Below are 27,618 nucleotides of genomic sequence, written 5' to 3'. Positions count from 1 at the left end.
TGCCTCGCCGCCCGGCGGCGGCGTCTCCATGTTCCGCTGGCTGGAGGTGCTGGAGAAGGAGTTCGACAAGGCCTTCGTGGATGTGGACCTGCTGCTGGGCGAGATCGACCCCGACCAGGCCGACATCACGTACGAGGGGCGGCAGAAGATGACCAGCCTCAGCTCCTGCTTCGCCCAGCTCTGCCACAAGGCGCAGACCGTGTCCCAGATCAACCACAAGCTGGAGGTGTGTGTGGGAGTGGGGGGGGCCTCCGGGGGCAGCTGGTGTGTGCCTCGTCCCGCAGCCTGCCCCGCGCCGAGGTGTTGGGCGAGTGGCTGGGAGAAACTCTCCGGGCCCTGGGGCCGTTGGGTGCCAGGGCAGAGGCAGCTGGGGAAGGCTCAGGGCTCCGGCCTGGCCGTGCTGGTCCTCTGGATTTGATCGTTACAGCAGGAGCATGCGGTGGTGCATGCGACGAAWCAGTCTCTTTGATATTGAAAGCAGCAGCCTTTTTTTTTTCTTGGTAAAACCAAATGCCTTTGGTCTTAAGTTTGCATGAGGTCGCTGGTGAATTCAGTAAGCCCTCTGAAAAGGAGAAAAAGGCATATTATCAAGATACCTAAAGCTTATAGTCAGTGGTCAAAATGAGAACATTATTCCAGCCTACAAGTAAAYGAAACTGAAAAAATGATTTGGGGATAGACTTTATCACGCCCTCTTGTTCCTCTGTGCTTCAAGGCAGATCAGTTAGCTCTCTACCTAACTTGTCTCATAAAATTAATCGTGGACATTCTGTCAAGAGAATAATGGTTAGCTGTCCTTACTGTCAGAAAGTTTTCTTCATGTCTAATGCAGAACTCTAGTAAGAGTAGGAAGAGAGAAGCATCTGCTGGAGCCACGCTGGCTGGCGCTGATGCTGCTCAGGAGGAGGGGCTGCAGGTCCTGTTACTTGCACAAGAGCTGGAGAGCTGTGGAAAGAGATTCTGGGGAAATACGGTGTCACTGGCTTCCAGAATGTCCTTTTACAGCTACTGTCCAACCTGAATCTTCTTTGTTTTAGTAGATGTTGTCATTTGTCGTGTTCCTGATAGATATGGATAACAACTGCCTATCTTTCTGTTACATRTTAGAAGACTGTTGATATGTCTTCCTTCGCTTTGCTTTTTCTCTGGGCTAAACCCCCAGTTTTCTAAGTATCTCTTACAGGCTCTGCTTTTTAGGRTTCTATTGTTTGTTCTAGTAAATTTGGAATATATAGGAGCAGTTCTTAGAAATCATGGAGACATGTCCTTTTTAAGAGGTTTCGTAGACAAGTAAACCGCAGAATTAAGTTCTTTTAATTGTATTATACATATTATAATAAATGAATTTAAGAGTCTTCTAACTGTAACCTGCACTTCTGCAGTACTTTGCTGAAGGAAGTAGAGAAAGTAAAATGCCCTTGGATTTAATTTGGTTCCTTCCTGGTATGAAGGCATTGTTGTGCAAAATATTCAGAGAGTTGAGCTGAGAATCAAGATATTTCAGAGTAGAATAAAGACCCCATTAGACAAAGAGCTTTGTTCATTGTAGTCTTTATTTCATTAGACACTTATATCACTAGATATAGTGATGTTTGCAGTATTCTTTGTGTTTGTGTTGCTAGGTTGTCATACATATTTTTAGTACTGAATTTGTGTGTGTGTGTGTGTATGTGTGTGTATATATATATATATATATATATAAAAAAATAAAATCAAGCTCTGCTGTGAGCTTAATTGTATATGCATAGTAAGTTAAGATTTATGAGTTTATAGTAGCCAATGGGTATTTATTGTCTATTGTGCACGTGATGGGTGTTTTGCACAGATTTGTAAAACAGATGAGTTTTCAGGTTATTTTAAGAGAATGAGTGATGCATGGCAAATAATTTTTTGAAAAGTTGTTTCAAATTAAAATACTTTGAAAGAAAGCAACAAAACTCAGATCCTGAAAGATATTTTCATATCTAATTAAAGTTGTCAGAGGTTAGGCACCTAATTGAATGTCTGTGCCTCAATCATGGATGAGTTGAAGAGCAAAGGAGCACTAATAGAAGTTTCAACAGTATCATTAGTGTAGGTGTCTAAGTGTGAGAAATGATTCAGTTTGAAATGATAGTGAGACTCTGGAGGGAGCACTTAGAAGTAAGGCAAAAGCCTTACATTTTGTGAAATATTTGTATTACTGATACTTGTATTAGACCTGATGCGTATACAGGTGTTTTTATCATTTAAATAGACACTTAGAAGAATTTTAGGACCTCATTTATTATCAGACACACAAGCTTCAAATGAAAACTGCTATTTAAAATCTGTAAAAGAACTACTCTGATGAGAATGAGTGTATTGTCTTTTAACATGCACAGATGTCTAATCAAAARCCTCTGTGTTCAGAATGAAGGGTAGTTATAATTTTCAAAGAACTCACAAGGGTTAAGGCTAGAATTTAGGATRTGATCGGTGGATTTACTGTTTTTTAAAATGGAAAGTGCTGTATCTCATATAGTATTTAAAATTATAGTCATTTCTTAATAGCTCACAATTGTAGTTTTATGATGACTGTGCGCTTCATATTAAAGTTTTCATTATGTTCATAAAGTGTCATGAGCCAAAGCTTACTTAGTACAAACATTTATTCAAGACAATACATTAAATCTGTCTTCAGAAATATGCCTTTTATTTGGATGAAAGTAGTACTTTGACTTCAGTATGTCAGTGACTGTTAGAAGCTAAGACTTCTACAGCTGCAGTTACTTTTGCGTGCCATTGCCTTATTGARTGGATGGTTTTATTTCCCAAAGGGAACTCAATAACAAAAACTTACGAATATCATCCTGTTGATTATGGGTTCTGTGCCTTTATTTTTATCAGAACTGCTTGGTTGTGTTTTAGCATTACTGACAGGAAAAGAGAAAAGTGGTTCAGACCTTGTTTTTCTTTATCAGCTTAATATGCATTCTCTGATTGATACAGTTGCTCTTAAGAGGCACAGTTCAGTGGTTTGGTTGGTGACGGAAACTCCCACTTTTAGGAGTTCGGTACAAAAAAAGTATTTTGGCATGGCTGGTAATACCTACTGATAGAGAAAGAAAAGGTCTAGGTAAAATGAGTTATTTTTGAAAGGAACRTGAAGATATGCAGATGCACAGTGAATATTCACAGATACATTTGCCTGTGCTTTAGAGTGACAAGAGATTGCAGTCATACTACTGTGATARTAATGTTTGCAGCATTTAATTGAACTGAAGAGAAGGAGGACTTGTTTTCGTATTTTTCCTACTGGTCACAGTAGGATAGAGTTAAATTAAGTAGATAATTGAAGAGGAAATATGTGTTGGAGGCTAGAGGCCACCATCTTTTCTAATGTCAGCTTGATCTCACTTGCAYGGGGTACAACACACTGAACAAATGAAGGAGTATATCTTCAGGAGGGACATAAGATGCCTCAGGCAGTTAGAGCAAAAGGAGATGACAACCATTTTAAAGGAAACTTTTGTAGTCTTCCCTCTCTAAAAGCATTATAAATCAACAGATGCRGGCTGGTAGTCAGTGTGTGAAATTTCAAATTTTAACTTAGAGGAAATTAGAAAGACCTGTTTTACCCTTTTGAATATCCATTTGGTATGAAAAAATGTATGATGCTAAGTACAACATTGTTTAAATGTTCATTTCAAAACATAAAAATTCTGTATAATGCAGTTTTGTATAAGTAAAATAAGTAGGTCAATGTGCCTCTGCTTTCAGTGAAAGCTGAACTTGACTTTAAGCCTGGCACTGCGACTGCCAATTTGATTCTCCAGTTTTGAATGAACAAACTAGAAGGGAATGTCTAATGGAGCACTTTGTGTATCTTGACTTAAGCTAGTAGTTTGAGTAGGTTAAGCCAATGTGGATGCTAGAGTTTAGGAAAACATCTAAGTGTATGTTTAAGAAGTTAATCGCCTATGTAGTTCTGTGTTCTTAATGAATTTAGAATCAGTTAACAGGTTTATAGGAATGTGTTCCCATATGYTTCCGCAAGTAACGTGTTCATGTGTCAACTAAAGCTGATGGGAACCTCTGTCATGTTATTAGCTATTATAAAATATATGCAGTTAGTGTTTTATTAAKAGCAGAGTTAATGGAACTACTGAATCTGTTTTCCTGCTCATTTACTGAGAATGTTTTTGTCATAATGCAAATGTCCACCATCCTTCTGAGACATTAACACCTTCTGAGTTAGGCATTGCCAGTTCTCTCCCATGGATTCTGAGTTTCCACACCACARTGTCCTTGTACCTCTTCACCTGTGTGCATTTTTGGTTTGCTAACTGGACGAGAGGCAGCAGCGCAGTTACTAGCTCAGAACTGCACATACACTGCTTAGCTGTCTGACCGTTGCTTCTATTTTTTTGTGGGTGGATTAAACAACTAGCTAAGATCTGAGTCTTCCCACTTTTCCCTCAGTGAGGTCATTAGTAAGCCGCTCTTTCCTACTGAACTGCTGTTTTGGCCAAAACTTGCTTGTTGTGGTRACTTTAATCATACACACCTTTACCCTCTGACAAATTTGATTGAACCTGGAGAACAATATTGAACTCAAAGCAGTAGGGAAGGTAGGTAAAATAGGGAGAAATGTAAACATACAGACAAAATGATTGCACAGGACTGCCTTCATTACGAAACCAAGGTCGAACTGATGCAATGTTAACAGTTCTTGTGGCTTTTATTGCTAGTCTACTTGTTTCTTAAACTCCTAGCTGCTGGCATGGAGAGATACTGAACTGAGATGCTGAAAAGCATGCCTTGAAAAGCACTGATTTTGATAGAGAGGGAATTCAAGTCTTCCTCCTGTTCGTACTGATTGTGGTGAATAATGTTATTGCCTTGCCCTCTTATTACCCAGCCCTATAACCTGGCTTTTGTTTTCAACTTGGTCCTATTTTGGGTCCTTCTGTCTGGGCAATGGATAACTCTTAGATATTCTTTCATATCTGTTAACTCAAATACAATTCTTCCCATACTGTAGAAATTGTTGAGATAATAACTCGGAAAATGAGAAAGCTACTCCCAAAGCCAAAAGTTATTTTTTTTTTTCTGACAATGCCACCTGTCTATTTGCCTCCAACCACTGGTTTCCCGTGCTTTCAATAATAAGTTCATTTGTTTCCTGTCAATACAGTATGTTAGTTGCCATCATCCCACTTTTTGAAACCTTGTAATTCATTGTGTGCTTCCTCTGATGTTTTGGATCTAAGAGGCTGTCATACAGTCACCTTCTAATTCCTCAGTCAAGCTCTCCTTTGCAGTGTTGATTATGGAAAAAATAGTTAACTTAATGCTTCAGCATGCCATCTGTCTACTTCTTACTGCACAAATACCCTACATAGTTATACTTCTTTTATGTTATATTTATTCATCATTTACTTCTTATATTTAGGTTGTAAATTGTCCAGGGCAAGGTCCATATTTTTATTCTGTATGTGTGCAACACTTAGCATAGGATCCTTGATTACAGATCCTCAGATCTCTTATAGTATTCTCAGATACTATAAATATGTGATTTTGGGTTACTTGCTTTAACACTCACCTTTCTATGAAAAATGTGCAGATGGATGAGTAATTCCGAAATCTTTTTTTCTGAGAGTTGAGACCACCAATCACCATGAAGAGATGATTAAATATGTTATAAAATAGTCCAAAGAGATCCTGGTGGTGTTTCCTTTTTTCTCGTAAGGCTTTAAGCCCTCTCTCTCTCAACTAAAAAGACTTCCAAAGCTATATGACTGTAAATGTAATCAATCCCAGCAATTAAACTGAACTGATTTTATATTGACATGTTAAAACGCATTTTTATTGTAAAATCATTTGTATGAACATTGCTCTTTGATTCCTCATAACTGCTTGAACAGGAAACAAGAATTGTTGATTCTAAACTGGAAAGGCTTTGTCTGGACCATTTTGTCTRCAGAAACCTTTTAATTTCTGCAATAATTTCTTTGACTGCTCTACAGAGTAATTATTTRTCTGTTGCTTAGTACCATGACTTTGTCTGTTGTCTTCTAAGGAAAAAAAAAGAGCCATTTCAAAATTCTTGGGCTATTTCAARTGAAATTTAATTTTGATCTACATAGATGTAAAATCTGTGTGAAATACAAAACATCTGGTAAATGACATAATGTACCAAAATTGAGTAAATATTTAGTTAGCCTTTGAGCTATTCTTCTGTTTTCCTCTTATGTTTTGAATTGTTTGGAAGATGAATATTCCATTTCATTTTTTGATTAATTTGACCAAGATCTGTAATTTACTGAGATTGTAGACTTTTCTATTACAGATTAAAGGTAGCTTGATTATAGGCCAGCATGGTGGTGATCTATTTTGGAAAGAGCTGCTGCTTTAGAATTTATTTATTGGCACTTTGAAGAAGAAGAAGAARAAAAAGAAAGGAAGAAACAGCTTGTAGACTTACTTTTCCTCCTTTTCCCCTCATCAGTCTTAAAGRTTTATTTCTTTTTGTTCAGAACAGTGAGGAGGAAAGAGGTAGAAATGAAAGTTTAATGGATTATAATTGGAGTGGTTAATACAAAGAAACTAACAAAAATGTAAATATATTTCTTAATAAATTTGAGAACATGCTTGATAAGCTACTTTAGAGAGGAARGTGATTCTGTTAGGAATGCTGTTCTTTTTTCTTAGGCTTTCCCATACTGACACACTTACATAACTTCTCAGTATTTTCTGTTAGGTGCCATAATTGAACAGAAACATGTATGGATCTCAGAATACTAAACATTGTCCAAAAATAAGAGTAATGAATAAGTAGTGGAGCAATGAAATAAGTGGTCTGACCTGTTGTAATAAAGAACTACTTTGGGGATTTTCTGATTGACTTCAGTAAGCTTTTGACTGYACTCTAATGCCCAGACTGAGTCATTTCCCGTTACCACTGGCACCTAACTGCAGTTATGGATCTTGGTCTGAGCACAGTGTCCAAGACTTCAGTGAGTCAGAGCTGAAAATGCCTTAGAAGTCACTGACCTTGCTAATGCATGTCAGAATGAAAGGGAAAGGAGTTGTGCAAATAACTGTGGGTCTTGTGTCTAGGCTGCTGGATTCTCCATCATTTTCCATCTGTCTACTGTAAGGCTAGATGTGGATTTTTATGATTAAATCATACTTTACTAGCCACACTCCAGTGAGAATCCCTGTTACTAACTGTATGTTTCCTAGGGTACGGCCTYGCAGATGAGTTAGCAGAGAGAAGTGAAGGTGCTACTTTTCAGTCAGTTAACTGTTGTATAGAWAATTGCTAATCTGCACAGTTGTATGCTATATTAAATAAAAAGTAATTTGTACTCTAGTGGAATAATGACCTTTTGTTTCCTGCGCATGGACATGGGCAATTACTGCAAGTTCGGAAACTTTGCAGTTGACAGTAAGATAACTCTTCTATTTGCCCTCTTCTTCAGTGTTCATGTTACTCAAAATGGTATTTTCTACCTTTGCATGATACGCGAATATTATTATAAAATTGTAATTTTTGTTCCTTGTCTGTAGTTTTAGTTGGCTGAAAGGCTACATATATTTATTCTACTGGATTAGTAGTAGAGGACTCTAGCATCTCTTCTGGTTTACCTGGGAATAATACTTACTGTTTAATTTGTAGTATTACTAATGCTATTTTCTAAGGTAGGTAATTTTGCTAGGCCAAACCAGAGATTAAGTTCATGAGAATCTGAACTAAATTACAGATACTTTCTGCTTACTTCTTAGGATCTTCTTACAATAATAGTATACTGCCTTGAATAGTATCAGTGAAATGTGGTAGGCTTTTTTAAAAGAAATGACTTGTGTACAATAGCTTTTGTATCTTCAAGTAGTTTGTTTGTTGAGCGTTAAAATGACACCACGTTTGTTGACTGTTCGGGGTATGTGCTTTATGTGGAGTCGAACTTGTCACATGCAAGACCAGTGATAAACTGTCTTTGCTAAGTATTTTCTAGGGGAAATAATGTGGTTTCTGTCTTATTATTAGGTATTTATATGTAGAATATTTTTGTATTACAACTACCTTCATGAAAATTYTTTGGTTTGAAATTGTGTAAAGTTAACTTTAGAGGAAAAGCCATGTTAGTTGCCCAGGGTTGATCTAGAAATAGTTTACCAACAAAAATCGTTATTCTGTTAATAATGCAGTTAAAAAATGAACAGCAGGGTGTTTTTTAGAACTTAATGTACAGTTACTTTAGTGTCAGTCATTAATTATAGATTAGCAATCTTATGCAATTTTGATGTAGCTAGAGCTCCTGATGTTCTTTTGTGCRTGTAAAATCACTTTTACTGTATTTTAATTTAATGCTACTAAATTTGCATCTCATAAAATAAATATTTGAATGTTAAAAGGAACATCCATCTGCTTAGAAGTTTCTTTCCGTGTCCTCCTTTAATTGAAGCAGGAAGTTACTTAAAGGATGTCGTGAAATTAAATATAAAAACTCACCTCGAGTTGTTCCGCCTGAAAATTTTTGTTCTACCATTTAGTGTTTGCTGACTGTTCCTAAAATCTTCTGACTACAGAAATAAACTTTCTCCTGTGTACAGAAATAAACTTTCTCCTGTGGGGAGTGTTCCTTGCTCCTGCTCCCAGCTGGTTTCTTGACAAAGTGTAGAGCGGTCCCAAGTGACCTTCACAATATGATACGGCATCTCTCCTTCAACAGTCTTGTTATAGATTACTTCCCCAAAATCTGCCAGTTAAAGGATTGGTACAGTTGCCTATATAATCTTCAGTTACTCTTGTTATGTTCATGCAAATTGTATGATCGGGCACCGTCACTTTCCACAGAAGCCCTGGGGCTTCTGCCTGGGGCAGTGAGTGATGCTTGCAGAATGAATGAGCATATTGATAGTTCCTAGTCATACTTGTCCTTCTGTCTGTTGACCCTCGCTCCTCATTTTCTACTGTGTATCTTCCAAAACTGAATGTGGAGCTGTTAATTTTCTAGTGGCCTTTTCATATGATTCTCTTATAACAGAATTGGGGAAGTTGTAGATAAAGAACATTGGTAGGAGGAGTAATATAAAGGCCTGTCACTRCTTGTCGTACATAAAATATCTTAAAGTATTAGAAGTTGATAACTCTATTGGTTGTATTACATTGATTTAGAGAGTTAGATAAGCTGGCCAAGCTGCAAAAGGTGGAACTTCTATGAAATAAAGTAAAGATGTATAATCAGCCTTCACAGAAGTAATCACATGGTTTGATACCAGCATTTTCTTTTGGGTGTGACTCCTTTGTCTACATCCGTTTCTGGGATGGATTTATGACCTTTTATAATATGTAAATAGATTATTTCCGTGTTGCGCACACAGATGCGTGTACATTTTGGGGACRCGCACACTTTCTCTTTTAGGTTGTCTTGTTAAAACAATTTGATTATGATTTTAAATATTAGGTTTTATATAGAATACTGTTTTTTACTGTGAGTTTGACAATCTCATTTTGACCTCTTTGGAGCATCACTCATGTTACAAAACTGAGAGCTGTCATTCTCACTGCTTTGCAAATTGCACAGAGAAACAAATGTTATTGTGATGCCTGAACATGGCTGGTTCCTTATGTGTCAAATTTACAAAGTGTGACTGGACAGTGTTAGATGGGTGTAACTTTTCTGTTCTGCTACTTTCTGCTTACCCAGGCGTTCTGAATTGAAATGTATTGGTGTATAATAAGTTACAGAAATTACTATATTAACTCTTAGCACACTTTTGAAAGGAAGAGGACATCAGTGAATGGTGTTTTGTTTGTTTGTTTCTTAGTAGAACCAATATCATTATAGTTTGCCCATGTGAAATTGTGAGTGGGTCAAATTGTGTCTTCATTATGAAGGTCTTAGTCATCTGCTCTATACTGTATCATCACCTCTTATGCTGATGGTATTTTTCAGCTCCCTAAGGTCAGGTGTGTGTTTGTGTTTGAGAGTGGAATATCTGTAGCAGAGAGACTTCAGCAATGGATAGGTATTAGGGAGAACGRTATAGTTTTGTAAGTAACCCATTTCACTAATGTGGTGTGGCTTCATAGTATTTTAAATACTAGTTCACTGTAGAAGGTGATTTCCACTTTAGAGCTCTGTGAGGGCTTGCAGGTTACCCAAATTTTCCTGTCACTCCAGAAGTCAGAAGAAATGTGTGCAGCACCATTCTTAGGCCCAAATTAAATGCCAGGCTAGTGTGTCCAGGCTCCATCAAAGTGGCTCGAGGGGAGACAGGCAATTCTGCTCTGTGTTTTGGGAGCCTGGGAGTAGGGTCTGAAGTCAGCTGAGCTCCCTGGCAGGGATTTTTTCCAGCCTGATCCCTGACGCATTTGGTGAGGGGAAAAAGTTGGGGGAAGAGAAAGGAGATCCTTCTTCTTGGCAGCAATAAGCTGGACACTGGCTTGACTTATCTCATCAACTTGCACTCTTAATTTAGGTGCTCTGGATCACCTCTGAAAGAGCCTACTTATGTGTGATAATTATGCTGGAAGCTTAAGCAGGCTGTTCATCTAAATTAGTTACCTAAAGTTAGACGCAGTAAGTACTCCCTACTGAGAGTCAAATCCTTCCTGCTTTTTTTTAGTTACAAGTCTTTTAAAGCAGTGATTTACTCAATTGAGTAGTTGAGTGTTGGCTTGCAATTTAATATTTGTTGTGAAAATACATTTGTATAATGTGATCAAAATATCTAAAATGCACTGCTTTCATGTGAGATACTTTTTTTGACAAATCAGTGACTTTTTTGCCTTTAACTTGCTTTGAAGCAAAAAAGAAAAAAAAATCTGAAAGTTTAACTAAAACAAAATAGCAAGTGTGATTAAAATTCCTCTCCCCTGAGATCTTTTGTGTTTCCTTGGATAAACTTAGTTTCAAAGCTTGTATAAGTGTAGTTTATCTTATAAAATGCTACATGAAATTAAGGATAACAAGTTGCCTGGTAAACACGTTTACAATTGTTCTGTTATCCCAAGTAGATATACTGCATATAAACTGTATTTGAAATGTTTCGTACCTGATTTTTAGAATTAATAGCTATTGGTGGTTTTCTACAGGCACAATTTCAGTGATATTTTAATTCATGGCTTCTGGTTTGCACAATCCATTGACTGTTGCAGTAAGCTGAGGATAATAGACCACTTGTGAATTGGCCTATTTCAGCATTACATTAATAATTGTAATTTTTTAAAAAAAGATTTCATCATATTTAAGTTTTAAATTGAATTTACATTGCTGCAATTGTAAATCTATTGTAGCTTAAAGGTATTTGCCCTTTTTCAGAGTGGACATCAGCATCAGAAAAACCCTGTTGCCTATATTAGAAAAACCTGGCTACTGTTATTTTCAGCAGTATGATTGCTTGACACAGTGTTTGTGGATGGATAAATGTGGTTGTAGTTAGAGAGGAGAAAGGCCCATAAATGATGTCTTTAAGCATGGATGCAGAGGAACTTGTGACTGAGTGCGCTGTTATTTCCATTAACACTCTGTTAGATACGTTTTCTGCTGGTATGTATGTGCTATGTATCACAGGTCTGATGATCTCGTTGTAATCATTGCTGTAATTACTATGATGGATTATATCTTCCAGGCACAGTTAGTTGATCTGAAGTCTGAATTGACGGAAACTCAAGCAGAGAAAGCAGTACTGGAAAAGGAAGTGCACGATCAGCTTTTGCAACTCCATGCTGTTCAACTTCAGCTACATGCCAAAACTGGCCAGAGTGTTGATTCTGGGGCTATTAAGGCAAAATTGGTGAGTGTGGTGGATTGAATGAACTTCTTCCTCTCCTTACTGAAGCTTTTCCTTCGAAGATGCAAATAGACTGACTGCAAATGCTATCGTAAAGAAGGTTGGAGAGAATTAGCTTTTTCTTTTTAAGTAACATTTACAATTGTTGTTAGCAACAGTTAAAATAAGCTAAGTAACATCAGAATAATGAATTAAGAGTGTAAGATGCTATTTTTACATAAACTACTTTCTTAGTAGATTAGGTTTGTTGAAGTAAAATAAAAAAAATATTTTAATTGTTTGAAATTTAGTGCCATCGTACATGGAACATTAGAGTAGTTGCCTCTGCTRTATTGTCTTACTACTTATTGCATGCTGAAACAGTAGTAGATTGTAAGGCTTAAAGRTTGTCTGTGCTGATCACTGATCAACAGACTAACTCAAATCCTTCCTGTTTCAGATCCAAAAGCTACTGTTTAATTAGAGCATATCTTTTAAGTATATGATATTCAGAAACACTGTATATCTGAACACATACCACAGAACAAAGTTAATTGGGATTTAGAACTGATTTTATTGAATAAGTATCTAAAATATTTTTAAAATACCTAATCTAGGACTGAATTTATTTATTTATAATTACATAAAACGTCTTATGCTCATGTAAATTATTGTATGTACTTAGGTCTAAATATTTACATGTTTAGTATTGGAGTGACATATTCTGGATTATCTGTACATAATTTACTCTATTACAAATCATAGCTTAAGCAAATAAGAAACAGTTGATAAAGTTTCTATAGAACTATCATTAATTTTTGTGGACCTGTAAGTAAACATCAGTTCAATATCACTGTGTATTTTGTAAGTGTTAGCTTGCACACTTAAATGAAGGTTTTGTTTGTTTGTTTGTTTGTTTGTTTTTTAAATCCAACTTTAGGAATGTTCCAGGTCTCTAAGTTTTAATAAGTTTAGTGAGACATAACTTCTGAGTGACAGAGTAATACTTGCAACATTTTCATTTTTAATGTTCCTTACTATGTTATAAGCAAATTTAAAAGGTATATTAAAACTCTGTGCTAGTGACAGGAGTCTTTTTTTTTCCTACAACTGAGAATCAGAAGTACATTTTTCTTCTATTGTTTAGGATTTTATCTATGTTGAAGTAGAATTTATTTAAAGCCTAATCTAATGTTTTCTTAATTCCATAGAGTGCTTCCTTTTTTATAGACTTTAGGGCTTATTTTTTAAGTTTGCTTTACTTTGCCTTTATGGATTTCATAATTTTAATGGAGAGAAACTCCTCTTCAAACTATTCTAAATACAGAAGACTATAAAGCTCTGGGCAGGTTGAGCAAGCAAAACTGTAACTGCTTAAATAACAAACAAAACTGGGAAGTCTGAGTTTTAAGTAAATAAAAATTTCAGTGTTGACCTTCTGGCAGTCAGAAAATCTCTGACAGAGGGAGATGATATCAACAAAAAATATGATGGGGAAATAATGTTCTATACTAGTTAACTTCCTGCTGCTTTTTTAATTACAACCACTCTTCTGTTTCATGTAGACTCTTAGTATTAACATGTACTTTGTGAATTGTGAAATTGTGCACAGTGGTAAACTAAGACATTTTTAAAATGTTTCAGGTTACTAAGCAATTGATAGCATCATGTAGTTTAGTTTGAATTCCTTTCCGGGAGTGTTATATTTGGTTAGTTCAGGCACAATAATGTGACTTTCTCTGTAAGAATATGAAGTTGCCTAGTTGAAATTTTCTTCTGTTTTGCAGTTCATATATCTTTTTGGCTACCTTTCTCCATGCTTCATGTCACTGTTGTAATACATATCCTATTTTCCTTTCTAAAAAGAAAAAATCAATTTTCTATTTAGCAAATGTTATATAATGTATTTTTATGAGCCTTTCAGAAAACTGCTATATACATTATTTATCCATCAGTTAAACCCCTTGTTCTAAGTTCTGAAGAGCTAAGAAGTAAATCTACATTCTTCTCTTTGAAAGAGGAGTTTTYCTTCTCAGTAAAATCTACAATGCTTTTCATGTTATTCTTCTATTCTTTATAGTGATTCCTAGTATTTTTAGGGGAAAATGTTTTCAATGCTACAAAAAGGTAGCATTGGTTAAGGTTAAGAATTTAGTAATAATTTCCACTGCAAAATACCAGAATTGGTGCTAAGTACAGTTGCAGTAGTGTGCTTATTTTTTATCCACAGTAATGACATACAAAATCAACTGATACATTTCTTTAAGAATTCATGTTATTGCTTTTTCTTAAAGTTCCCATTGCCTGTTTCTCTAATTAAGAAACTTTCTTCTTCTGTCTTAAGTCTGTCCTTTCTGTGGAAGAACTGGTAAGTATGCTGATTGCTTTTATTTATGTTTAAAACAGTGCTTTGTTTTGTACAGCAACTTATGTAAGATGGCCTTAGAAACTGGCAAAACAGACCTGTCTTGTTCAATCTTCTTGTAAGTTGACAAGATGCTGTGTGTAGATTTTGTTTGTTCTGTTTTACTAGTCTGTTTCRTGAGTGTCTGTTTATTATTGGCAACTTGACATTCTGAAAGATTATTCTTGCTACATTTCAAGAAAATTTTAAGCTGTGTTACAATTTATAAAACATTTAAAACATAAAACATATAAAAAATAATGTACACATCTAGCAGTACAATATGAAATATTTTTTATATAGTACTTTATTGACAGCTTTTCCTTGTGTGAAGTGTGCTATATGACATTTGGTTGCCTAAGCAAATATCCTAGATCACTTCAGCAAGTCAGTTTTCTGGGGGCAGTTGTCACTCTCAGGTTGTATTTCAGATACATCAGGGAACTCATCTATCTCTGAAGCTTTGTTTCTGAGTAGAAAACAGCTGGAAAATGCTAATAATTAATGTGCAAAGATATTATAAGTTTTACAGGATGAATTTTTGTTCAGTAACTAAAGCACAAAAATATCCAGTGAGAAAGAAAATGGAGTGTTGAATCTGAATAGTGTACCTTTATGTATCTGCTTAAATCCTAGTTGTCTTATATCTGTCAAATAAAAGATGTTCAAAAGAGAATATTTAAACAACCAGTGTGCCTATAATATTTAGTTGCTACTTGATGCAGTCTTCGCAGTATGTGTGTAACTAATGCAAGTGTTACAGGAACTCTGTTCCTGTATATGGACTCCCCAGCTGCTGTAAAACAAATTTTGTCTAAACTATGACCCTTCTGACAGCTCAAGTATTTGGTAGAGGCAGTCCGGTGTTTTGGCACTCCTAAAGTTTTGTAATTGCCATCTGGCTGCTAGCAGATGTGAATTAAAACACCCCCAAACTATCATTACAGTAGTGAGACTTGGAATAGTTTTAGAAAATCCTATTTTTTAAAATGTAGGTTAGCCCAAATTCTTGACTTATGAGTGTGTCCTGCAGTTCAAAAGGGGTTTTGTTGAAAAATTTGTCTTGCTCTCAGGACAAGCCCCAACCCCAAAGGACAGGGCAGAAGTGGTTTTATGTGCCAGGTTTTCTGATGTGCTTATGGGATCAAACCTGGTCTGCAGCTGGTTCAATATAAGAATTACAGAAAGTGAAATGGCAGTGATTTCAAGCAATTTTAGTGCTACTCCTCCTGAGCAATATGCTAGGTARTTCTTGATCTCTGTGTGCAACTGTTTAATCTACCTTATTCATCTAATCTGATAGAAATATTTAAGAGATGAGAGAGAGATACTAACGTCCATCAAATTCAGAATTGTTTTGCTGACAAATTTCTACAAATACCTATCTATATACTGTGAAAATAGTCTCCTGGGAAGGTAGGACTTGCTTAATTTCTCGAATGTGGTAATACCAGCCATATTCATGGTTTTATGTCCAGGTTAAGATAGGTGAATAAGCATATTTACAATATGGGAATAGATTTCTCTTGCCAGTTCTATAGAATTTTGGTTCTGTACTGTTGCTTCTTCTGTTGCACATCTTGATTTTATTTATCTAATAGTGTAATTGGCATCAGTACTCTTTAGGTACTCTAAATGTTTTCAAAAGCATATTATGGTGAGCTTAGTTTTTTATTGCTGTTTCAGTGGGAGACCATTATTCAAAGGGAACAGTAATAGATCCTATGCCTTTACTCTTTTCCTGGTTTGCTGTGTTTTTTCCCCCCTACTCTGTAAAAGTGATATTAAACACTATAATAGTTTCATTAACTCTAATGCTTCAGGTATAGAAAAGATAACATACTGTAGATCTTCTGTTCGTCTAGGATTGACCACTATGGGAGTACCTGGTATTTCTGTAATTCCTTTTTCATGAGAAAAGCAATGGAGGAGGCTAGTTTTTAGTGCTTTCTTTCTTTTCTTTCTTTCTTCTTCTTCTCTCTCTCTCTCTCTCTTTTTTTTTTTTTATGAAGCTGTTTGCACTGCTTTTTAGGAGCCGATAGTGTGCTAAGGAGTCATAAGCAGGATGAAAGTAATGTGGGAGACACGGTGTTGAATGCAAGGCCTCCATTCCCCAGAGGGGAGTGCGAACCTCTGGCTGCAGTATCAGAGTTCCTTCTTCGTTCCCCCCCACCCCAGACCAAGTAACTCCAATTCTTTTTCACAGTGATACCGTTTCAGCAAGTTAAGGAGTTTGTCTGTAGTCCAAGTCAGACTAGTCTGAAGTCTGGCATTTTGAGGACTGTTTGAATCTGTTASGAATGAAACAAGCCTGGAACCCATGCTCCCCGCTTCCCTGAATGAGTGCTCTAAACACTAGGCTATTTTGGCAGTGGGGGATCATAGCATCTTTTCGTCCTGTGAATGTCTACTCAAAAGGAGTAAGCTCTGCTCTAATAAGAATATCTGTACTGAGAAGATGTACTTTGGCTGTTTTTTAGTGCAAGGCTTGAGCATTAAGTTGGCTGTCTTTGACAGATTTTTGTTAAGTCGGAAACATACTCAGCTTTTACAAGCTTTAACAATTCTTGAATATTTTAGATATTTCCCCCTGTCCTGCTCCAAAACTCAGAATCTGTGAGTGATGATATCATTTCATACAGATGGATATGTTTGCTTCATTTGATTTATGAAGATTGTATCTCCTCTCCGTAACGTCATTAAACTTTTATGCGCTATTAATTCTCATAGAGCTAGACATCTGTCACTGCAATTTGGGCAACTTCTCATGAACTGTAAATTCCTTCAAAGTGTACTTGTTGACATACCTTAATTTAATGTGATGGAAGAATAGTAATGAAGGGGCAAGCAGCTGATTTTTCACTGAGCCAGTCTTAAGTGTGCTGATACAAGCAGATACAGTATATTGCATGTGAAAGCAGTTACTTCTGATACCTTTCTGAAAGGGCATGTCCTGAGGCTGATGCTTGTGGGTCAGTCTAGATACATATGTGTGGAAGAATATGCCCCATATTACTCCTATTGAAAATCAATCTTCAATAATCTTCAAAATGGAAAGGTGTGGCCACCTGATTTCTTTCAAATAATTACTTGTCTGTGTCTGTCATATTCTTGATGACCATTTCTTTTTGTGTTTTGAAAAAACAAACTGTACCTTTGGTCTCGTATGAAGTATTTGAACACCAAACTATTTCTTAGTGTGTGGTAATACATTTTGATTTTAATTGTTTTAATTTTAAAACATCTTTGCTCTAGAAAACTTTGGGTTTCATTTTGTTTATGGATAAGACTTTCAAAAGCAAAATATATAGAATTAAATGCCTATCTCCCATTGACTTTTAGTGAGATTGGGTACTTAAGTCTTCTAGAAAATCTCATTTTGATTTGAGGTAGGAGGAGAAAAAAATAATATAACTTAATATAACTTCCTTAATAGAGAAAGTATATAATTTGAATTTTGAGTCCTGTGGCTCAAGATAATATGCCTTTATCATAAAGGAACTATAATTTTTGCATTGTGATACTGCAATATATACTGTCTTATTGTTAAGAGAGTTATTTCATGCTAGTGTGTAAATGCTCTTTTGTTAACAACTTCAGTGAAAATTTTTCAGCATTTTTTTTCTTTCACTTTCTGTGAAGGAGAGAGAGCTTGAAGCTAACAAGAAAGAGAAAGTGAAAGAAGCTCAACTGGAAGCTGAGGTGAAGTTGCTGAGAAAAGAAAATGAAGCACTTCGTCGACACATAGCAGTGCTTCAGGCAGAGGTTTATGGAGCAAGATTGGCAGCCAAGTACTTAGATAAGGAACTAGCTGGAAGGTGTGTAGAGTCAGTTTGTGTACCTAGCACAGATTCTTTCTCTTTTTTTGTGGATAAAGGGGTTCTTTTGTACTGCATGGTATATAGCACAATGGAAATATCAACAATATATATACAAGTTACACTTTGGAAGAGTTGGATGTAAACATTTGTAGATTTTTTTTTCCTTTGTTCTGTTATTGATTATAAGCCAAGCTTTTCACTGCTCACTCCTCTCTATAACTGCAACCAGCATCTCCTAGTAGCATATGTTAACTTTTCTTTTTTCCTAGGCTTTGAACTGACCACATAGATATGTATTGCTCTATTGTCTTTTTAGGGCTTAGTATAAGAGTGATCAGAATGAAGCTAGTCATGCATTCTGCCAGTTACTTTTAGAAATTTTAAAAGACTTAAGATCTCTCTAAATAATCCTGTTAAAAGTCTTCATTATTACATCTTTAAGAAAGAATTATGTGGTTTGTTTTCTAATCCTCTCTGTACTTAGCTTTTAAAATTGTTATCAGGGAGGAAAAATGTGCAAAGATACGATCTGACAGAGAAAAGAAACTCTTGATTATTTGCAGTATATATGCCATGATCACTAATAACTTCTGTAGGCTATAACAATGATAACTCAGGCATGGCAGTAGCATAAACAGGGATGTCAAGTATACTTTCTCAAATTTGGCAACATATGACCACAATATAACTATGATATGATTAACTGTGATAATTGGCAGTGAATAACTAAAATAAACTTAGCAGCGTACAGTCATGGCCAGTATTAGTAGCACAGTGCCAAAGTTATGATAAGCCCGCTCAGATTCCTGAGCTCACCCAACCTGCTAAGGCCTGCAAGGCATGAGACCTTGCACTGACACTGACACCGTGGGGCCAGGTTCAGTCTGCCTGTATGTTGAAGTGGGTTGAAGATATTGATTGCCTCTGCAGGAGTTGATTCTCAGAAGCTGYGTTCTGCAGCGTCAGTCCTGTCTGGCAGGTCCCACGCTCTGAGTAGTCTTTTTATTCCCTCAGCATGCCACAAACAATGTCTTCCTGTACTGCCTCAGTTTCTTCAGGCAGGTTGTTCATTGTCCTTGCTGTTGCAATTCGAAGTCTGACTGAACATAGCCCATCACTTTGGCCTTGTTTTGCAGCTCTCTTAACTGCTATGTTGCATTAGCAGTCCCATGGTACATTAATTTGCTGGATGTGTTCATGCAGCAATTCAGGAATAGTTAGTTTTTGTCTCACCATAGACACTACTAAATATATTTTTTTTGAGTTAGTAATTTGGTTTCCTTTCCTTTAGCATGGATCTGAGTCCCTTGCTGCTATTAGAGCTAGATTGAACTTCCTCATATAAAAAAGATTTACAGTAATTTTTCTCTTATGTTAAAATGTGCCTCTGTTATGGTTTCATTTGRTAATAAACAAGATGGTCCCTTAAGGCTTCTGAGAACAGAGGAGTCCCCCTGTGGTCATGGGGAGAGCCCAGCCAATTACTTCTCTTCATTCTTGCAAGTTCATGTGTATTTTGTCTGACATGTATTCTGTCAGACAATCATAAAGAGGCCATCTTTTCTTTTTTTTTAAAAAAAAAAAAACAAAAAAAAAAACACACACCTCTGGAGCTCCTGAGGCACGTCTAAAGTTAAGATTAAGTAGAAAGGCATAGATAAATAAAAATCTTGTATTTACTGTTAATACAGTAAAAGGAAAACTGCCAAATCCCTCACTTTGTAAAGTGCTTTAAGCTTTTGTGGATATTATAGGTTAGATGAATCTACAAGTCCTTAAGCTTTTAGGAAGAATCTATGTACGCAAATACATGTTTGTTTAACATTTTCAGCACTGTTGCAATTCTGTGTACAGTTATTGCACTTGCGTTATTTGATGCATGACTGTGTGCTGTAGTCGGATATAGATAGGAGTAAAAAGTACAGTACTTTTATTTTCAGTTGTGATATGGCATGTTACTTACTTACCGTCTTTGTCATTGTGTAGGGTCCAGCAGATTCAGTTACTGGGCCGCGATATGAAGGGACCTGCTCATGACAAGCTCTGGAATCAACTTGAGGCAGAAATACACCTTCACCGTCACAAAACTGTTATCAGAGCCTGCCGGGGTCGAAATGATCTAAAACGACCGATGCAAGCGCCACCAGGACATGTAAGCTGCAGTGGTGATCCATTCCTCAAGAATTCCCAGGATTTATGGGAAATAGCTATGAGTTAGATCTTCATTTTTCTGTTTTGTCTCACTTCAGTATTGTGTTCTTCTGTATGTYGCTTTATGTAAATCATTCCCCTGTGTTAAAGAACAGTTTCATCCTGAGCAACGTATGTCCATAAATTGTCATGAGAGGTGGTACAATTCCATTGGCTTAAATAGGAACACCCAATTCTTTAAAAAAAAATTCTCTCTAGTATGCACATGTGAACATACAGATTTAGCAGCATATTTTTTGTTAGCTAGGTTTCAAAATGTGGGGCAAACTTTAGAAAAAAAGCTGCAAAGAATAACATTGTAGGATTGAGTTGGGCTGAGAATTATTGTTGAATTGAAAAAAAAAAAAAGCACTAAGTGCTTCACTTGACACTCTAAAGTAACTGAATTTTTTTCCTCTGAAAGGTKCTTTTTAAAATAAAACCTTTAAAAGACACTTCACCATGATGGCCTTGGTAGAACTCTCCTTACCCGCCTTGGTACATGAACTGTGTATCAGCTCAGGGTTCAGTGCATAGAGACGGAGACTTTCTGGAAAAGGGGTTACTTTGACCTATTCTGAATACTTTAATTGTCAGATTACTGCAGATGTTGCTAATTACATATAAAATATTGATGGGTGAATGTGTGTATGTGCAGTTGTAAGGATATGTGTAGTGGCAACAGAAGCTTAACAAAAGCAAAATGAATACCTTTATTTACTTGATCTTTTTGTTAGATTTGATTTGAGTGGCTTTTGGATTATTTTGTTTTTATTATAATAAAAATAAAGTCAAGGAGGGAACCCCTTCCTTTGGACTTTATTGTATCTTCCTTTATCTTCTGATTAGCTTTAAATTACAATGTGTCATATAATTTTTAGCAGAGATTATCATTGCTTCCTGTAGTCCCTTTATGTTTTTAATATGTGGCTGATTTTTTTTTTTGAAGTTCTATATTGTCCATCATTTGATATTGAAATAATTATTGTGGTCAGGAGCACACGGTGAATTTCTTTTTTCTTAGCCTGTTTTTTGAAGGGAAACTCTGAATTTGTCRTGCTTGGAGCTACTCTAAAACTGTTGCTGATACACTGCCTTTCTACAATTAAGAAAAGAAAACACAGAAATAGAACACTTCTTGATTCATATGCTTATATTTATGCTATATTTGTGTTTATCAAACTAGGATCCAGATGCTTTAAAGAAGAGTCAAGGTGTTGGACCAATCAGAAAAGTTCTGCTTGTTAAAGAAGACCATGAAGGACTAGGAATTTCAATCACAGTAAATACTTGCATTTGTTTTCCATCATATGGAAGAAACAATCATAAAATTTGTGTTTGTACTTCTGTTAAAATATGAGGAACAGTGAATCATTGTTAGTATTTATGAAAAGCATAGGGCTGCATTATGCAGGTCAATAGTTATGCTCATGTCAGTTGCAGCGTACAACTCATGTTGATAGAATATGAAATAGTTCACTGTGATTTATATAAAACTAATGATTTCAGAAAGACTAAATTAAAAACGAATTCATACTTTAGACCCTTTAGCAGATACATGATACATTCTAGCTGTCCTAAGTCTTTAGAAGAGCAGAAGCAGAGAACTAACTTCAGAAGCCTAGYTGTTGTGGTTGTAGAATAGCTTTTTAAAATATTATCTCATACCTATTTATATTTATATATAAAAAGGCTTTTTAACTTTACACAAAAATTTGAAAATTATGTTACATTTTTATTCTAAATATGAACATTGTTTCTTGCAAATTAATGTTATCTGATATGCTTTTTATTATATGAGGTTTTGATACTTACTATAATCAGAATTGTCTCCTACTACTCTTTAGGTATATATTTCAAATATATCCACTTTTCTTTTGGGGGAAGAATCAGGGGAAGCATCTCATGTATTCTTCTATCCAAAGTAGGCCTTCTAATTTTCTGAAATAAGCACTTTAACGAGCAAGTACTAAAATGTTGGTGTTCTGCTAATAGACRTCTCAGTTAATTAAAACATACTTATTTTTACAGGGTGGAAAGGAGCATGGTGTACCTATACTGATCTCTGAAATCCATTCTGGACAACCTGCTGATCGATGTGGAGGACTGCATGTTGGTGATGCCATTCTGGCAGTAAATGGAGTTAATCTAAGGGATGCCAAACACAAAGAAGCTGTAACTATTCTTTCCCAACAAGTGAGTTACTCTTATCTGTAGGCACATTTAGATGCTTCCCTTATTCTACCTATTGAATTACCTAGGATATTGATGTTTATCAAGCACAGTAATTATGCTAAGCTAAGATAMAATGATTCTAGAAGAAGCTATATCACCTTATACTGAATCTTGTTATGTCTTGAAGTATAAGGAGAAAGGGCTGGGTCAGTACTGGTTTGGTTAAATTAGCCATATACGGGCWAATGATCCTTCAATAAAGCTAATGGATGTTGTTGTTATGTTGTCCCCACAGAAATAATTATTTAGTGATGTTTTTCTGAGTGAGCATCTTCAGCCAAACGATGTTGCTCTGTGGTCTAGAATTTTCTTGCTGCATTGCTTCTTGTTTTCAGACGATTAATAGATGCATTTAATTTATCAGAAAACTTGCTTATGAGAAGTTACTGTTTTAAACTTAATAGCACACAACTAAAAAATTCAGGTAGTTTACTTTGGTAAATCATAACCATAGAGCTGCACTTCTTTAATCAGTAAAAACTTAATTCAGGTCCATACTTAAAATAGTCAGCTTGACTGTTGAGAAGAATGTACTTGTTTTARTAGGCTAGCTTAACACAGTAATCCTGTTACGTAGTTGTGCAGAGGTAAAATTATAATTTTGATTGCATTTTAGAGAGGCGAAATTGAGTTTGAAGTAGTATATGTTGCTCCAGAAGTAGATTCAGATGATGAAAATGTAGAATATGAGGATGAGAGTGGACACCGTTATCGTTTGTATCTTGATGAATTAGAAGAAGGTGCAAATTCAAGTTCTAATCGGAAAGAAGGAAATGTGGATGTCAAGCCATCACAAGGTAAGCTTTCTGAAAAGTATTACATGCACTTTAATTCTGAATTCTCARTGTGCAAACCAATTTCTGAAATACATTGTTTCTATATTAGTTGTAAAATTAATCTTTTGTTAATTCAATTAACCTACTATTAGGCTATCAACACTTTTGTTGAGTCCCTCACTCATTGGCCTGGTTTACCTAGATACAGCTAAATTAACTTTTGAGTTCTTTTTCTTGTGCATCTTTTCCAAGTTGAAAATCAAATTTATTCTCACCTTTTTCTGATTCTTGTCTAGGATTAGTTAATTCTCATTAATCCATTATTTTGTTGACCTTTTCAAATATATATATTTTTAGATTAGAGAAGTATAGAAACAGTTCCTGATTTCCTGTTGTATTATGTTCTAYTAAATGCCTTTTAGCTCTTATTTTAGTAATCTTTTCGATAAGCTTTCCAGTTCCTGAAGTAAGACTTACTGRTCTGTGATTCCCAAGATTGCTTCTCTTCTTTTAAATAAAACTTATTTTTAACTTGCAGTGTTTGATAAGAAACCAAGTATTGATGGACATGAAAATGGAGACCTGGGGAATTCAGTTGAAGCTGCATTAGAAGACACTGCACCCAAATTAGCCCATTCTGCTGAGTCTTTATCATAAAAAAATAAATAWTTTTTTTAAAAAAAAATAAATCAACTGGACAGATCCCACTTTGGGGAACAACTGATAATCATTATTGACTGCTCCAAGTTGCATATACTAGTGTAGTTTGTAAAAGGATGATTAGAAGTCAAAGGGAACGGTATTATTGTTGCCTGGAAAAAAGGCGATTACCTCAGGACTTCATTRTGAGCAATTCTAAATGTGGAAAACTCTTTTGTGTGACACACAATAGTTACCTGGCACATGGCATGTGAAACGAATTTTCTTTTAATAATAAGCACCAAAGCATGGAATTCCTAAAATGGATAATCTTAATATKTTCAGCTTTGAATTTTGCTAATGTCCCAAGGGAAGTAGTATAAAGCGTGATGATCTTCATTTTGTCCCTTTGATGCTTTAAAGGGACAGCTGATGTTTGATTTGGTGTGAAAAAAGTTTTATCTCGGGGGATGGGGTGGAGAATAAATTGTACTGTTACATCCCTGAGTTTTCTGCTTGGGATTTTTTAACTGCAACTTTAAAAAATGACAACATTTTTCTCCAAATGGCAAATAACAGAACTTTTGTTTGAGAAAAGGCCAGAAAAAATTGAGCAACTGAGTACTTGTTAATCTTGATCTTTCAGCCCATGATCATTTTGTGATTGAGACTTTTGGCRTTATTGTTTTAATCAATTCACTGCCAATTGGTGCTGTATTTGAAACTTACTCCAGAAATATTTAAACAGAATACTATGGAGTTTTAAAAGCAAAATTAGTTTTAAAAAATATTCATAATTATGTGTGCCCTTTGGTATTTTTTTTTTCTTGAGCATCTTCAGTTTAACATCCATTCTTGAATGGATATGGTCACTACTAGTGTGTAATGGTTTTATACATTTTGAATTGGTCATCATTGGCTTGACCTTATGAAATGCTGAGTGCTTTTGCTGGGTACTGAACAAACTCATTTCGCATTAAATTAATTTTGAAGATATGAGTTGAGTGCTCAGTACTTTATAGGAGCTACTCAAAATCATACAGTGTCTAGCCTTATCTGTGTTACAATATGATAGTCCTGTTAACCTATAATTGTCTTATTGTTGAAACAAAATGTCTTATTGTTGAWACAAAATGTTTTTTTAAAAAGCAATGTATCTTAAAATAGCTTTTAATTGGTGTTCATCTAAAGGTCCAAGGCATGGTTGCAATATCAAGGATGATTTCTTGGCCATTTCTTATATTATATTTGTAGATCTTCTTGTGAAGTGCAGTACTCTCCATATGCAAACTACATATTGTAATACCTTTTATTATTTCAGTATGCAATGCCTACTTTCCTGTTCACCGCTCTGCAGGCTATTGAACGGTAATGTGAAAAGATGAGATTTTTGTACTTTGAGAGTGGAATTAATGTGAAATGGAAGCTTTGCAAGTGTTACTGTATAAGATGTACATAYATAAGAAAAAACTCAAAGGCCTTTAGAGTAATACCAATTAATCTAATGTTCAAAATTGTGATGTAGAACACGGTTACTTGTTTCTCCTAGGAGCACTATATATATATGTTTATAGAAAAAAATCTTTAAAATGTATATACTTTATTCAAAGATTTTGCTATTTATAAATCCCTTAACTTTGMTATTTACGTGATTGTGTGTGTGTACATACATGAGTTCCATTCGCTCAATGGAGTTACGTTATTTGTTTCACTTTTTTGTAATAGTCCTTGTCATACGGCATACATTTTTAAGATAGTCTAATTTCCATTTGGTGATAACATTTTAAACTAGTGTTTAAAAACAGATCTGTGTGAAGAAGAAACAGATCCCCAGGCATGTTTCTTTTTCTGAAACTTAATGAATTTTTAGAACACTTGGGCTATGTATTAGTAGATAAATCTACTGCCATAGTTTTGCATCTAGATTCCTGTTTTTCTTACAGCTGCTCAAGTAAGGTGCTCTCAGAAGCTGGCTGTTGCCCAGGACACTCTATATTCTGTCYGTCAGAGAAGATGGTTCAAAGCCAAGTTAGGGATTTTGTCGTCTTTGAAAATCATTGCTATGCGAAACCCTGCTGCAGTTGTAAGAAACGAAGGCGTGTCTAACTAGTCCAGTAATCTTTAAAAATAATAAATTTGCYTGTGTAATTTCCCTGTATCTGAGAGAAGGAATGGATTTTAAATTTATTAATTCTTCCATACTTCTTGACACACCTCGTCATTTTTGACCGGCTTCAACCAGAAGGGGGAGAATGTTACTGGAGTTATTTTCCTGACATTCCGTGTCCACCAGTTTCTCGTGATGCTATGCTCTTTCAGCATTCTCTGAAAGCTGCTGGACTCTTTCTCTGCTGTTACCTATTTTTAACCAGTGTATGAGATCAATAGGAGGAATATTTGCTGAGAAGAATGACCAGAAGAATAAACAAATCAGGTGGCAGCAAATTATCATCATATTTCTTCCTCACAGTTTTTATATCTTTGTTTAGGAAGCCTTGAATGGGAGGATTTTGCTCAGACACTACAGTATGGTTATACTCCACACTTAYTACCAGCTGATTTTAACATAGTGATTTATTGCAGTCATACAGAGATAGTTGGAGATCAATATTTAAGCTGAGAAGTTTTGCAAGTTAAGATTTCCAAGTTCAGTAGAGAAATACATACTTTTGTCAGTAACTGGAAGATGCASACCTGCTGATTCCCAGTTGATGAATGAATTTGACTTGGGAGAATTTCCAAGTCAAGTCAATATTCAGACTTCATTTTTATTTTTTGAAGTGTAAAATAGTTTACTTGTGTGTATATATATATTTTTACTTCAAAAATAAAATTCTAGAGAGATGTATGATTCTTTTACTTGTTGAAAAGAAATTTTCTGTGGACAATTGTATGTTAACATAAAGGTGGAGAGTATTTGTTGGTGTCTGGGCACAATGTTTACTAAGAGCATGTAAGTTAAGTGCTTAATGGCAATAAGTTTAACGCTGATCAAATACTGTATGTAGTATTTCCTTGATAGAAGTGTATTTATGGCAGTGGAGAAGATTTGTATCTATCTCAATGCGCATTAATCCACAGTTAAGTCAAATAACATTCAGATGTTATTTATTGTAGCTGTTACATCCTTACATTCTTGATTGCGCTCACGCCTGCAGATGTAACATTTCAACAAATGTATTATATCTAGTTAAGTTGGATTTAGTATTTTTATTAGTCTGTAAATAAAGATACTCTTCTGCATTGCGGTGATTTCTTTACCTAATTCAGGCTAATATTTCAGTTTCTTCTTTTTATTTTTTTTCTATCTATAAAATACAGACACTTAACTCTGTGTGTGATCTATTTCTGTAAAGTGTTGTCCACTTTCAGACTACTGCACAAAGATCCAGGCTGAAAACTGACTAATATGAGGAAAACCACACTATACAACATATAGGTTGATAGTAATCCAGTCTTAATGGCAAATTATTTTTAAAGGAAGAGAATTACATGACATGAATCAAATTTCATTATTTAAGACTTTTTTTAATAAAAGGAAAAATTCACAGTGTTATTTTGACTCTATAATAAGAATATAAGCATTCCGTAGTCGTTGGCTTAGAAGAGCTGTAAGGATTCAAACCTCTCAAAAGATTGTGTTGTTTGGGTCCAACTGTGGAAATTGTCTTTTCTTCTTTTTCTACCTTTTTTTAAATTTGCTGTGCTAGAGTATAGGTATATTCTGTGTTAAAGGTTTCTRCACTGGGAAGATGCAAAGCATTTATCTTTGATGTAGACTGAAAATTATAACCGTGTTATATTGAAT

The 27,618-nt window shown here is 35.4% G+C and overlaps 1 protein-coding gene across 1 annotated transcript; it reads left to right on the top strand.

Annotated features, from left to right (window-relative positions):
* The first annotated feature begins 6 nt into the window (after positions 1-6).
* Positions 7-27,062, top strand: GOPC (golgi associated PDZ and coiled-coil motif containing). Its single transcript, XM_085318509.1, has 8 exons — positions 7-226; positions 11,605-11,769; positions 17,792-17,967; positions 19,957-20,122; positions 21,347-21,442; positions 22,192-22,356; positions 23,012-23,192; positions 23,710-27,062. The coding sequence occupies exons 1-8, from the start codon at positions 29-31 to the stop codon at positions 23,826-23,828; spliced, it is 1,266 nt and encodes a 421-aa protein (XP_085174635.1). The 5' UTR covers positions 7-28; the 3' UTR covers positions 23,829-27,062.
* The last annotated feature ends 556 nt before the right edge of the window (positions 27,063-27,618 follow it).

Source organism: Rhea americana, unplaced genomic scaffold (genome assembly GCF_003343005.1).
Source record: "Rhea americana isolate MKP2758 unplaced genomic scaffold, rheAme1 scaffold_117, whole genome shotgun sequence".
Lineage (NCBI taxonomy): Eukaryota > Metazoa > Chordata > Aves > Rheiformes > Rheidae > Rhea > Rhea americana.
This window is presented reverse-complemented; position numbering and strand designations above follow the sequence as displayed.